General features: G+C 32.7%; 1 protein-coding gene across 3 annotated transcripts in view; it reads right to left on the minus strand.

Annotated features, from left to right (window-relative positions):
• Positions 1 to 16341, minus strand: part of LOC149781823 (uncharacterized) — a 236258-nt gene that overhangs the window by 89341 nt on the left and 130576 nt on the right. For all 3 annotated transcript variants that reach the window (XM_089935998.1, XM_089935997.1, XM_089935999.1), the window contains exons 16-18: positions 10437 to 10652; positions 7193 to 7345; positions 5399 to 5536 (exon numbers count right to left, since the gene is read on the minus strand). In XM_089935998.1, the coding sequence (XP_089792124.1) occupies positions 5399 to 5536; positions 7193 to 7345; positions 10437 to 10652 (507 nt within the window). The remainder of the gene's footprint in view (positions 1 to 5398; positions 5537 to 7192; positions 7346 to 10436; positions 10653 to 16341) is intronic.

Genomic DNA, 16341 nt, shown 5'->3' on the forward strand with positions numbered 1-16341 from the left:
TTTAGCATTTGTTATGTGACATTATTAATACAGTATAACAGAATTTTGCATTTGTCATGTGACATTACTAATAGATTATAATAGAATTTAGCATTTGTTATGTGACATTATTAAAAGATTTTATTTTATGCTAAGCAGTGAATTACTTGATTTTCTAATTAAAATAATATTGATATTTTACTGCAGTGAAAAAATAACAATATTTTTTCACTACAGGAACTACTTTTTTGGGTCAGATCATACTTACCTTCCTTTGATTTTGCACCCTAGCAAATTAATAATTAATTATTAGCAGATTAATAATCCCTGTCTGTTATCCTTGAAACTTGTAGTTTGTTATTCTGGAAATATCAATTAATTTTCATCAATCTGATGTGGAACTAATTTTGTGCGCAGGTACACATAGCACAGCAGAACATGTACGGTAAACAACTAACATTACAGCAAGAAATCTGCTAATTCACTGTGTCACAAACTATCGGTATCCAACGAATGTGAGCATAAAATAAAAAGAATATTTGCTTAAAACGAGTGAATAACAGATACATTTCATCTTGTGGGTGAAAAACTCAAGCATTTTCACTTGTGGCTTTGCCACTCGTGAAAATACTGAGTTTTTCATCCACTCGATGAAATATATCCGTTATTCACTGGTTTCAAACAAATATCCTCTATATAACAGAATTTAGCATTTGTTATGTGACATTATTAATAGATTATAACAGAATTTAGCATTTATTATGTGACATTATTAACAGATTATAACAGAATTTAGCATTTGTTATGTGACATTACTAACAGTTTATAATAGAATTTAGCATTTGTTATGTGACATTACTAATAGATTATAACATAATTTAGCATTTGTTATGTGACATTACTAATAGATTATAACATAATTTAGCATTTGTTATGTGACATTACTAATAGATTATAATAGAATTTAGCATTTGTTATGTGACATTACTAATAGATTATAACATAATTTAGCATTTGTTATGTGACATTACTAATAGATTATAACATAATTTAGCATTTGTTATGTGACATTATTAATAGATTATAACATAATTTAGCATTTGTTATGTGACATTACTAATAGATTATAACATAATTTAGCATTTGTTATGTGACATTATTAATAGATTATAACATAATTTAGCATTTGTTATGTGACATTACTAATAGATTATAACATAATTTAGCATTTGTTATGTGACATTATTAATAGATTATAACAGAATTTAGCATTTGTTATGTGACATTACTAATAGATTATAACAGAATGTAGTATTTGTTATGTGACATTACTAATAGATTATAACAGAATTTAGCATTTGTTATGTGACATTGCTAATAGATTATAACAGAATTTAGCATCTGTTATGTGACATTACTAATAAGTTATAACAGAATTTAGCATTTGTTATGTGACATTACTAATAGATTATAACAGAATTTAGCATTTGTTATTTGACATTACTAATAGATTATAACAGAATGTAGTATTTGTTGTGACATTACTAATAAGTTATAACAGAATTTAGCATTTGTTATGTGACATTATTAATAGATTATAACAGAATTTAGCATTTGTTATGTGACATTACTAATAGATTATAACAGAATTTAGCATTTATTATGTGACATTACTAATAGATTACAGCATAATTTAGCATTTATTATGTGACATTACTAATAAGTTATAATAGAATTTAGCAGGTTATGTGACATTACTAATAAGTTATAACAGAATTAATTTGTGATATTACTAATAGATTATAACAGAATTTAGCATTTGTTATGTGACATTACTAATAGATTATAACAGAATTTAGCATTTGTTATTTGACATTACTAATAGATTATAACAGAATGTAGTATTTGTTGTGACATTACTAATAAGTTATAACAGAATTTAGCATTTGTTATGTGACATTACTAATAGATTATAACAGAATTTAGCATTTGTTATGTGACATTACTAATAGATTATAGCATAATTTAGCATTTGTTATGTGACATTGCTAATAGATTATAACAGAATGTAGTATTTGTTATGTGACATTACTAATAAGTTATAACAGAATTTAGCATTTGTTATGTGACATTATAAACAGATTATAGCAGAATTTTGCATTTGTTATCTGACATTACTAATAACTTAAAACAGAATTTAGGACTTATTATGTACAAAGTACCTGTGTATTACAAGTACACAAATGCAAGGAAGGTACATGTGTATTACAAGTACACAAATGCATGAATGGTACCTGTGTATTACAAGTACACAAATGCAAGGAAGGTACCTGTGTATTACAAGTACACAAATGCATGAAAGGTACCTGTGTATTACAAGTACACAAATGCTTGAAAGGTAAATGTGCAATACACGTATACAAAATGGATGAATGTACCCCTGTGTTACATGGATACAAATGCAAGGAAGGTTTCAGTGCATTACAAGTACACAAATGCATTAAAAGTATCTCTGTGTTACAAGTACACAAATGCATTAAAAGTACCTGTGTATTACAAGTACACAAATGCATGAAAGGAACCTGTGTATTACAAATACATAAATACATGAAAGGTACCTGTGTATTACAAGCATACAAATGCAAGAAAGGTATCAGTGCATTACAAGTACACAAATGCATTAAAAGTACCTCTGTGTTACAAGTACACAAATGCAAGAAAGGTATCAGTGCATTACAAGTATGCAAATGCATGAAAGGTACCTGTGTATTATAAGTACACAAATGCATTAAAAGTACCTGTGTATTGCAAGTACACAAATGCATGAAAGGTACCTGTGTATTACAGTAAACAAAATGCATGAAAGGTACCTGTGTATTACAGTACACAAATGCATGAAAGGTACCTATGTATTACAGTATACAAATGCATGAAAGGTAACTGTGTATTACAAGTACACAAATGCATGAAAGGTACCTGTGTATTACAGTACACAAATGCATGAAAGGTAACTGTGCATTACAAGTACACAAATGCATGAAAGGTACCTATGTATTACAGTATACAAATGCATGAAAGGTAACTGTGTATTACAGTAAACAAATGCATGAAAGGTACCTATGTATTACAGTATACAAATGCATGAAAGGTAACTGTGTATTACAAATACACAAATGCATTAAAAGTACCTGTGTATTAAAAGTACACAAATGCATGAAAGGAACCTGTGCATTACAAGTATGCAAATGCATGAAAGGTACCTGTGTATTACAAGTACACAAATGCATTAAAAGTACCTGTGTATTACAAGAACACAAATGCATGAAAGGAACCTGCGTATTACAAATACACAAATACATGAAAGGTACCTGTGTATTACATGTACACAAATGCACGAAAGGTACCCATGTATTACAAGTACACAACTGCAAGAAAGGTACCTGTGTATTACAAATACACAAATGCATGAATGGTACCTGTGTATAACAAGTACACAAAGGCATGAAAGGTACCTGTGTATTATAAGTACACAAAGGCATGAAAAATACCTGTATTACAAATACACTAATGTATGAAAGGTACCTGTGTATTACAAGTACACAAATACATGAAAGGTACCTGTGTATTACAAGCACACAAATGTATCAAAAGTACCTGTGTATTACAAGTACACAAATGCATGAAAGGTATCTGTGTATTACAAGTACACAAAAGCATGAAAAGTACCCATGTATTACAAGTACACAAATGCATGAATGGTACCATGTATTACAAGTACACAAATGCATTAAAAGTACCCATGTATTACAAGTACACTAATGCATGAAAGGTACCTATGTATTACAAGTACACAAATGCATGAATGGTACCTGTGTATTACAAGTACACAAATGCATTAAAAGTACCCGTGTATTACAAGTACACAAATGCATGAAAGGTACCCATGTATTACAAGTACACAACTGCAAGAAAGATACCTGTGTATTACAAATACACAAATGCATGAATGGTACCTGTGTATAACAAGTACACAAAGGCATGAAAGGTACCTGTGTATTATAAGTACACAAAGGCATGAAAAATACCTGTGTATTACAAGTACACAAATGCATGAAAGGTACCCATGTATTACAAGTACACAAATGCATGAAAGGTACCTGTGTATTACAGGTACACAAATGCATTAAAAGTACCTGTGTATTACAAGCACACAAATGCAGGAAAGGTACCTATGTATTACAGTATACAAATACATGAAAGGTACCTGCATATTACAAATACACAAATGCATGAAAGGTACCTATGTATTACAGTATAGAAATGCATGAAAGGTACCTGTGTATTACAGTATACAAATGCATGAAAGGTACCTGTGTATTACAAGTACATAATGCATGAAAGGTACCTGTGTATTACAGTAAACAAATGCATGAAAGGTACCTATGCATTACAGTATACAAATGCATGAAAGGTACCTGTGTATTACAAGTACATAATGCATGAAAGGTACCTGTGTATTACAGTAAACAAATGCATGAAAGGTACCTGTGTATTACAGTACACAAATGCATGAAAGGTACCTGTGTATTACAAGTACACAAATGCATGAAAGGTACCTATGTATTACAGTATACAAATGCATGAAAGGTAACTGTATTACAAGTACACAAATGCATGAAAGGTACCTATGTATTACAGTATACAAATGCATGAAAGGTAACTGTGTATCACAAGTACACAAATGCATGAAAGGTACCTGTGTATTACAAGTACACAAATGCAAGAAAGGCATCAGTGCATTACAAGTACACAAATGCATTAAAAGTACCTCTGTGTTACAAGAACTCAAATGCAAGAAAGGTATCAGTGCATTACAAGTATGCAAATGCATGGAAGGTACCTGTGTATTACTAGTACACAAATGCATTAAAAGTACCTGTGTATTACAAGTACACAAATGCATGAAAGGTACCTGTGTATTACAGTATGCAAATGCCTGAAAGGTACATGTGCATTACAAATACATAAATGCATGAAAGGTACCTGTGTATTACTAGTACACAAATGCATGAAAGGTTCCTGTGTATTACAAGTACACAAATGCATTAAAGGTACCTGTGTATTACAAATACACAAATGCATGAAAGGTACCTATGTATTACAAGTACACAAATGCATGAAAGGTACCTGTGTATCACAAGTACACAAATGCATGAAAGGTACCTGTGTATTACAAGTACACAAATGCATGAAAGGTACCTGTATATTACAAGTACACAAATGTGAGAAAGGTACCTGTGTATTACAGGTACACAAATGTAAGAAACATACCTGTGTATTACTTATCTAACAATGACTCTTGGCAAAAACAATCAAATTCAGTTCACTTATCACTGACTGATCTCTATGAGAAACTGACCTTGCTGATTTCCTGGTCAAGGGCTGTATTTCTATTCTCAAGATCAGTTCGAATTTTGACCTCTGTCTGAAGCTGAGCCTCCAGTCGCTCAATCTGGGTTTTTTGGCGCTTGAAATCATGCTGCTTGTTCAAGAGCTCCTGAATAACACAGAGAACATTATTTAAGAAGTGATTGATGATTTAAAAAGAATAATTCTTAAGTTTCAGTGTATAATACAAACTGGAAATGATCTAATTTGAAAAATATGGTTTCAAGTCCAAAATATTAACTGTTCCTTGTTTTATCCTTTTGTTCTCATAATGGCAAGCCCTTCACCTCCTCTCACTAATCTGACTTGACACGCCCAACAGACCTCAGCTAGGTAAAGAACAGGAGTCTCTTGAAAGAACTGACACTTTAATGTCTGAAAAGAATTTTCAGGAATTCAACATAAGACCATTTCTTCTTTATTCATTAAAAACGAGACAGCATTAGAAGTCTTTTGGTGAAACCAAATGTCAATGTGACCAAACATTCTGGAATAGTAGCAATAATATGATTTTCAAGATGGCTAACATAGTGGCCACATTGGACCAGCATCATTTCATTCAGGACCAGCAAGACACCCTAAAATGTGTTCTGGTGAAATCCTATGTTGATATCACCTTTCATTCAGGAGGTGTCATAACAAGAATATTTTGTACATGTCTGCCATGGTGGCCATATTTGTAGTGAGATCAGCGCCATTTTTGTTTAGAAATAGCAATTGATTTTTAAGGTGGCTGCCATGGTAGCCATATTTGATATCAGACTGCACCATCATTCAGGAACAACAAGACATCATAATAAGTATCTGTGTGAAAACTTTATGTTGACATGATCATCCAATCTGACCAAGATCGTCACTGCAGCAGCCATTTAGAAGCAACAGTAATATTTTTATGATGGCTGCCATGTCAGCTATATTGGATGTCAGATTGGTACCAATTTTGTTTTGAACCAACTAGAGCTAAAAATGCTCAAGAAAAAACAATTTCAGGAAATATGGAAATCGCAGCAAGAAAAATCTACTGAATATATATTAGCCATATGACTCCAGTTCCATTTGTCTTTTACCAGCTATTTTAGTATAGTTTTGTTATTTCTTTATTACTTCACTGAACCTGACATTACAGTAACCACTAGCATCATAAAATGTATTAAAAGATAAACAAAGAACTGCCAACTAAATGAAAACTTAATCTGGGATAGGGTTCTACTGGGCAATTTTGAGGTGGAGAAGGACAATGTAAGTACATGTATCGTCTTTCAAACTGAACCGAATGAATGGAAATTCCTCAGTACATTCCTTTCTGTATTGGACAATATGATTAAAATTTTTCTTAGGCTGTGTTCATCGACCAAAATTATATTTTTATTTATATTAAGCGGAACACAGAGCAAACCAAAACACAATTCAAACAGACTTCACAATGAAAGGTGCTGATACCAGAAATATGGAATACCTAACTACCTGATTTGACTGAAAAACAGAATTTGACCATAAATGATCAATGAACATGGAATGCACAAAAATACGTCTTTTTGATATAAAAAATGTTTTGTCATGTAAATCAGGGATATAAATTGGGACCATTGGCAGGTCTGTAAGCTCATTTATCTGGCCATATTATTGATCTTTTTGATAATAAAGGTTTCTGTTAGTGTATATAGTCAGACTTTACTACAAAATATAAACATTTTGAAATGTATGCAGTTTTCCTTACATAAATTCAAAATCAAATCTTCCAGTACAATGATCAGATCAATACTACCTGTTCTTTTTCTCTCAAACTATTTTTGAGCTCCTTTGACTCTTTACTGGTCTGCTCCACTTTTTCTGTTAATTTATCAAGCTCTTTTCGATGATACTGCTTGAGTTCGTTCAATTCTGTTTCCAGTCGAGCTATTGTAGTTTCAGACTTGGCCTTAAAATGTGAAACATAAAATTAATTTGTGACATTCTAAGACACTGAAGGAGAGTACCATGAATGGGACATTATATTCACACCTATATATACATCTACTTAATAGTTTTCTAGGTAGATAACTGTAATTTTGTACAGAAACCATTTTTCTTCTCTCACCTGCAGTAACCATGAACTTTGACATTTTTAACCCCAAAGCTGATAGACTTCTTCCTTACCTCAAGTGCAAGCCATATACAGAGGTTGGTTCAGCTCTGTCATGTAGACCTAATCTTGTGTGGAAATCAATTACAGAGGTTGGTTCAACCCTGTCATGTAGACCTAATCTTGTGTGGAAATCATTTTTTTCTTTCAGTCACAGTGACCTTGATAATTCAAAAAAATGTCAATAGGCTACTTCCTTAACCATATAAAAGCAGTCCAAAAAGTTTATTCAGGTATGTGATGTACCTTGTTTGTAATATATGTTGTTTAGATTTAATTACATATATGTGCGTTAGAATTTACAAGTTAGAAGATGAATAACCATGACAAAGACATATTCCATCACAATTTTCATCTTGCACCTAATGATCAAATAATCTGTATGCCCCATTGAGACAGACAGAAAGACAGACAGACAGAGATGTCTTCACAGTTGTATATCTGTATTGTTCACTTACCTGATAACTGATCTTACTCATGTACAAGTGTAGTACCATATTCCATTATCAATTAATACCACCAGTGAAGCAATTCCTTCTAATTTTTGTTTCCACTTCCATTATTAAAAGAGTCACATGACTCTGTAGTGGTATTTATATGCTAATTAAACTTGCTACTGCTATATTCAGTCATTCGAAGAAAACACCTGTTTGAAGTCAAGATTCTGCAGACCAAATCAGATTAGCTAGGCTACCAATAGGGAAATGAGGCTACCCATGGGTATTATGAATACCGTACCATATACAGTAGTTAAAGGAAATGCCAGGTGGTTACGACTGTAAATTTCTCAGCCAGTTACATTTTTGAACTTGCTGATGGAACCGATGGAACCGACAGCAATTTAAAGTACATCTAACATGAGCAAAGATCAAAAACAATTGCCGCCTACGTACACGAAGAATACATGCACTTTAAATAACATCTTAATTGTTGGGAATGGAGCGTTCGTTATACTTGCAAAGAAAATTTGACAGCATGCAAAATGGTCATACTTGAGATTTAACCTAATGGAAACGATATGGATAAAACTACTGTGAATATTTAAACCCTGAAGGAGTATGGTATGCATTTTCAAAGTTTACATTTACTGTTTCATTTATTAATGAATGTTTTCTCTCTTTGACAAAAGCTTCAGCAACACGGGGGCAATAAGTTTAAAAAAAGGACAAAAAAATTCCATGAAGAGCTGAACTCTCTTTCTCTTCCTCTCTCTCATATATTGGACCATATTTTATTTTGATCACGTGGTGCAAAAAGAAAAATGCAATGGAATACATATGCATCCTTCTCTCTGTATCTCTCCCTCCACCCCCTGGAAAATGCATTTTAGTAATAATGCTGGTAATCTGAAATAGCATACAGTGAAACTTTTAATATTTATGAAACTGGAAGTTATTATAGTTTAATTCCACACAGTTTTATATAATCTGTAACTCACAAAATTTTCAGCGTCATTATATGTAGCTAAAAGTACATAACACGTTTAAAATACTTCTTGTGAAACAAATTAGGTACTTTTAGTTACATTTAATGATCCTGAATGGAAAGGTTACTTAGCTACAGGTAGGATAAAATTTGCGATGCTGTGTGGAACGAAGTAAGAAACACAATCCGAGGTGTTGATTTGGTTTAGTCTTATACTCAGCATTGACTTATATAAGGATGAAGGATGGAAAATTTGCCAAATTTGCTGATTTGACTTATATTCCACATTGACTTATAGGCCAGCAAGTATGATAATTAAATAAAAAGAACCTCTCTGGTGGCCTAGTGGTTAGACAGTCCACCTTAGATGCAGGAGGTCACGGGTTCAAACCCTGGCCAAGTCATACCAAAAGACCTATGAAAATGGTACTAACAGCTGCCTCGCTAGGTACTCAGCATGATGCCCCAGTGCTAGACATCACTATATACTGCCACAATGCAGACACTGTAGTGATATGACTGAAAAATTGTTAAAGCTATGTTAAAAATCCATATCACACACACACACATTAAATGAAAACCTCAGTGAGAGGGTTATGACCTCTCACTCCATACTATTTCTGCACACCATGTATTTTTCTGGACAAGGGCTATGATCCAACTGCAAAGTTTATTTTTATAAGCACCGACATTCCTGCTTCAAAATATAAACTGAATGTATTCTGAAGATGAACCATTTTGGTCCTTGTAAATACATCTTCCTAGTTACATTTTAAATAGACTGTCTGACATTCTCCCTGAACAAGTGATACTGGATCAGTTATTTAGCTATGGACTGTATGAGTGTGAGATTTGGATTTTTAACATAACTTTTAACAATTTTTCAGTCATATCTCTATAATGTCTGTAGTGTGGCAGCTTATAGTGAATGTCTTGCACTGGGGCATCATATCACAGACACATGGCCGTATGTCTCACCCAGTCACATTATCCTGACACCAGGCCAACCAATCATAACACTAACCTCTTAATGCTGAGCACCAAGCAAGGCAGCTGCTAGTACACTACAGACTGTAAATGTTCAATCTGTTATTGATCACAGTCTGTCCCTTGATTATATTTTCTAATCAACTATTGTATTTTATCAAATTATGCTCAGAGTCTGTCCCACTCTCCCACTGATTTGGTCTATAATCCAAGACAGTTGCATCTATTCAAATTTGTACACCCTGACTGTCAAAATATACTGAATTTATACTCATGCCATTCCACTTTAAACAAATGTATACTCAGACTGTCCCACTCATTCAATCCCACTGCAATTAAATATATACTCACAAACTGCCCCACTTTATTGAATTTATACTCATGCAACACCACTATTCAAACAGATACTCATGAATTGTCCCACTTTATTGAATTCATACTCATACAACTCCACTTCAATCAAACAGTTACTCACGGATTGTCCCACTTTATCTGATTCAATTTTCATCAGCTGGCTCTGTTTTTTCTGTATCTCTTCCCTCAGCTCTCGAATCTTGTTGTTGGCAACTTCTAGATCTGACTCTACCTGGTACAGCTGTCGATTACTCTGTTGCTGTCTGTCCAGAGTATTCCGTTTCTCTCGTTGCATTTGTTCCTCTGTTTGTTCCAATTTCACAAGTGTCTCTGACAGCTATAAACAGATTGCAGAAATTTACTGCTTTTACTGTTTCAGAAACTAAATAATAAAAAATATCCATCTCTATTTGATATTTTTCCCTTTCAAAATATAAGCATTGACTAACTTACCTTGTATGTTGTGATAAAGGTTATGCTGTGATAAAGAATATGCTGTCATAAATTATAAGCTGTAATAAAGGATATGCTGTGTGTGATAAAGGATATGTTGTGATAACGGTTATGCTATCATAAATTATATGCTGTAATAAAGGATATATTGTGATAAAGGATATGCTGTAATAAATTATATGCTATAATAAAAGGTATGTTGTGATAAAGGATATGTGATAAAGGATATGATGTGTGTGATAAAGGGTATTTGTGATAAAGGATATGTTGTGATAAAGGATATGCTGTGTGTGATAAAGGATATGTTGTGATAACAGTTATGCCATCATAAATTATATGCTGTAATAAAGGATATGTTGTGATAAAGGATATGCTGTAATAAATTATATGCTGTAATAAAAGGTATGTTGTGATAAAGGATATCCTGAGATAAAGGATATGATGTGTGTGATAAAGGGTATTTGTGATAAAGGATATGTTGTGATAAAGGATATGCTGTAATAAAGGGTATGTTGTGATAAAGGATATGTTGTGATAAAGGATATGGTGTAATAAAGGATATACAGTACTGTGTGTGATAAAGGGTATGTTGTGATAAAGGATATGCTGTAATAAAGGATATACAGTACTGTGTGTGATAAAGGATATGTTGTGATAAAGGATATGGTGTAATAAAGGATATACAGTACTGTGTGTGATAAAGGGTATGTTGTGATAAAGGATATGCTGTAATAAAGGATATGCTGTAATAAAGGGTATGCTGTGATAAAAGTATAAATATGACCCAGGCTTTAGTACAACTCTTTGATTTCCTTTCCATTGTTCTTAAAGGACAATATTTATTGGTCCATTTTGTTAATTTACATAAAATATTTATCTTGATATTAAAGACACCTTTTCATAAAGGATATGTTTTTGGGGTCAAAAGTTCTTTATAAAATGGTTTAATTGCAAAAAGTGGCTCAAATACATTGGCACATCATTAATCCTAACTCTGTAAATCCAGAAACACACAATCCAGACAAAACCTGTTGAGAACAAAACGTATTAATCATTAACCCAGAATTATTTGTTATGAATTTATAAACAAAATTGAGGCACAAGAAGGTTAAATAAATTTTTTTGAATAAATATATCATTAATCCTACACATACTGTGGTTGCCATGATGTTTTTCTCTGTAATGTTACTTGTACATGTATTTGACACTGTTACAACTGAAAGGGTGCAGGTTCAAATCCTACCATGACACCAGTCTGGGTTGGCTACCACAGTATGTCCCTGTGCAAGGCATTTTACTCCTTGTGTCCTGAGCCATAAAACACCAAATCAACAAAATTAAGTGTGCATCATAGAAATCCAGAAAATTTATTAATATAGAAATATTTTTTGGGAACAAAAGTGTCCATATTCACACGGTTCCACAGTATGTCTTATTCTTCATGTTGACGAGACTGGGGCACTGATAGATTCTAACTACTGTCTCTAACCTGCTCCACAATAAGCCATCATCTTGGACAAAAATAAAAAGCCTAACTACATTTTCCACAAAATAACATCTTACAATTTATACTGACTGGTAAAATGGGTCAATTATTCCATTCTTTATGAAAACTTGTTTCACTTTTGTTAGTCAAATTGATGGATTATGAAAAAAGTATATGACTTTATTAGTAAATCATAAAAACATAAGGGATAACACCTAGCAGAGTTATATATAACTAAGCACAATAAATGCCATTTTAAAATTTTAGGAAAAGAATATAAGAAAGTAATTTCTTTCTAAAATGCCAGAACATGCAAAAATACAGTTACTTTTAGTATCACTGACTATACCATTAATTATCCTGTAAAAATCCTTATGTCATTGCATTGTGTTATGTGGCATCTAGATAACTGACATGTTGAAAGACAAAAGCATTGGTCACAATTCCACAGTTAGCAAAATACAGCAAAATATTTGACAAAAACTGGCACTTATGAAAAATCCATGCTGATTAACATAAAAGAAACACTTCACTTCACTGTGTACCTTCGCTACCATATCTTTGTTGCTTATTTCAAGATGGCGGGAATATTGCTTAAGGTAGTGGATCTTTTCAAGATGCTGTTTCTTGTCATGACTTCTATAACCCTAATGTTGAATATGTATAAAGAATCTTAGTAATGACTATTTATATTTTATATACTCAATTATAAGTTGAGTCCAACTGCAAACTTCACAGACCCAGATCTGCCATTGCATAATGCGCTGGCAGAACTGTGTCTATGTTGTTTGAAGTTGGACTTGATTTATAAGCAAGTATACAATAATAAGATGCCAAAAAAAGTTTAAAATATATGCCATACATTCCCTTTCTGCCTCTCACCACTATGGTGGCCTAGTGGTTAGAGCATTCACCTCGGATGCGGTAGGTCATGGGTTCGATCCCTGACCAAGTCATACCAAAGACTTGTAAAAATGGTACTAACAGCTGCCTCGCTTGGCGCTCAGCATTAAGAGGTTAGTGCTAGGACTGGTCAGCCTGGTGTCAGGATAATGTGACTGGGTGGGACATCATGCTACATGTCTGGGACATGATGTCTCTGTGCTAGACATAATTATAAACTGCCACACAGCATACATCATAGTGATATGACTGAAATTTTTAATGCTACGTTAAAAATCCAATCACACACACACACACACACACTCTTTCTGCCTCTATACAGCACACAACCAACTGTAATCAATATAGACCAGGATCTGATACCTCATACTGTATTGGAAATGTATAGTCTAATTATTAACTACAGTCTATACTATTTAACTAAAGTCTATACTAATTAACTAAGGTCTATTTCAATTGTCCAGTAGGTATATCCTTACAATTTTCAAAGAAAAAACTCTTCATCACATTAAATATGAACCACAACCCATGACAATATGAGATCTCTGTTACTCGGAGCAGGCAAATGAATTTCAGCAGATGATGACTAACACTGACATTTCAAGGCAAATCTACCTGTTGCAGAAAATTACCCATAATAACCAAAACAGATAGAGCTGATTAGTACTGGAATTTCCATTTATGTAGGAAGTCATCTGCTATAAATCTAACTGAAACTGCAATCCATTTATATGTTAAAAATAACCGACCTTACACACAGTCATGCCAAGTGGTTCACATGTTATTTTCTCCAAGATGACCAGAAGGTTATACACTTCTCCCCTGATAACTTGCACCTGGATAACTTGTGAACCCACTTTTAATGTAGGAACAGGCATGGATCCTGTTCGTTTTCTTCTAGAAAATACCAAAAAGGTATGGCCCCTATTTGTTAAATGTGAAGAAAATCACAATCAAATTAGTAAATGGAACTTTGATATATCCTCATTTTATCATCCAAATCTGTGGTTTGTGGCTGGATATTTGATTAAATTCATAACTTCTAATAAAAGTCATATATTTATTTAAATTTTCTTTAAAAAATATCAATAATTCTAAGTACACTGTAAATAACAGTATATGATGAAATATACATCAATAAAAATGTTAGTAATGCTTACTGGTGGCAATACTTGAAGAAATAAATACTAATTAAATAAGTCTTGTCAAATGAAATTCATGTTTCAGTTTCATCTTTTAATTTGGTTTAAGTGTCACCGTTGTAAATGTGATATGCCCTCTTGTATGCCCCTAATTAAGTACTAACTGGATTTTGATCTCCGACTTTTGTAAGAATCACTTGAGTTGTTAGTCAGTTAAAAGTTGACCTGCATTATATTATCTCCCTAATTAGTCATTTATAATTTATATCAACTCAAGTAAAGGGAGTAGAACAAAAAAGTTGAAAGGCATGCAAATCCTACCTGTACATGACATGGCGATCATGGCAGTGTGTAAAATTAACTTGTATCAATTGACAAATCAAACACTAAGAACACTGTAAATACATTTAACCTAATGAAAGTATAATAATCAGTGGTTTATCACACTCATTCACAAATGTGACCAATAACAGCAAAGGAACCAAGTGAAAGGCATAACAGAAATTATTCATTATTGAGTTCCAAAGTTTATGGTGAACATAATATTCCCAAACTGACACTCAGAGGTTTTCTCAGGATGGAGCAGAAATCTTGCTATGACTTGCAAGAAATTCCAGCACAAGTATTTTATTATTATATCTTTTTAAAACTAGAGTTTGACATTGTTATTTCTCCAAATAAATGTCAGTCTTTTTAAAAATAAAGAATCTTGTTTTGATCTGAATCTACAGTAGAACTAGAATGTATCCACATTCACATGCAAAAAGCAATGACATAATACACAATGTTTTTGCTTACTGACATGTGATGTGTCTTGAAACCATTTGGAGTAAGGTTTAAATGACCTTTAAGAGATTGGACATACATGTATTGAAGCTCAAGGCAATTTATGCAGAAAAATGAAGAACCTTATTATAAAAAGTTGTTTATTGACATTCATTTGCAACACAATTATTAAAATGATTATTCAACCACCTACCCCTCCCCCATTTCTCAATGTAGATGTCCATATGCTTTTTAAGTTTTCAGAGGTCCCACAGTAACTTTCACCCTCACTTATGCTATGGTCTAATTTTTTGGATACAATCATGCACAAGTTATCATGGGAGAAACATATTTGCATGACATCACTTAAACAGACTTAAAAAATTAGCACATGCACTGATTTTCTCAATGGAAGAATTTGCTCTACAATGTTCACAGTTTGATGCACATTCTGCCTGGGTAGATATTACAGAATTTAACATCATTATTATATCTTATACAATTAGGCAGTAGTCCCAGGATTCACAAATGGGTTTTCTTTGGTTTATGAGTTTAACATTGTCAGTTTGTTTGGTGAAAGAAGACCTGAGAAAGTCTCTGGGAAGAACCACTTAACCAGCTTTCACACACACCCATATTGGCCAAAGCATGTTTCATAGACTACTTTGCCACTTGCAGCCCCTTCACAACTGAGATTTAATATAATGCAGAATAAAATCAAGTAAACATTTTGCTGGTAGCTTGAAGAATTAGATGAAAAGGATGATACTTTTGGTTGTCCAAAACTCTGCATTACAAAACATTCTGAAATATTGTAAAACAATATACAACAATACATATACAGAGAAGATAATGATGATGCAACATGCAATATCAATGAACATAATGACAGTAACATGCCATATCAAAACACATAATGATAACATCATGCCATATCAAAGAAAATTGATTATGTATGTTCATGTTGGATATACCATACAGTGAATATTTTTGGCACATGGAAAATTTGTCAATTTTGTTCCAAAATGGGGGATTTCAATTCTGACTGGTTTTATTTCAGTAATTATTTATCTAGACAACATATAATATTTAACAATTACAGTGGTAAATTCTGACTGGAGATATTTTTGTGATCTCACTCTAAAATTACTCAAATGTATGTCAACAGTCATGTAGGTGCATTTAAAGATCTAAAATAAAATACTGATTGTTTTTAAAACTGAATACTAACATGGTTTGATTTCTGACTTCTAAATGCTCTGCACCTTAGTTGTCAT

The sequence above is a fragment of the Sinohyriopsis cumingii genome, chromosome 15, assembly GCF_028554795.1.
Source record: "Sinohyriopsis cumingii isolate HCF-2022 chromosome 15, ASM2855479v2, whole genome shotgun sequence".
In the NCBI taxonomy this organism is placed as follows: domain Eukaryota; kingdom Metazoa; phylum Mollusca; class Bivalvia; order Unionida; family Unionidae; genus Sinohyriopsis; species Sinohyriopsis cumingii.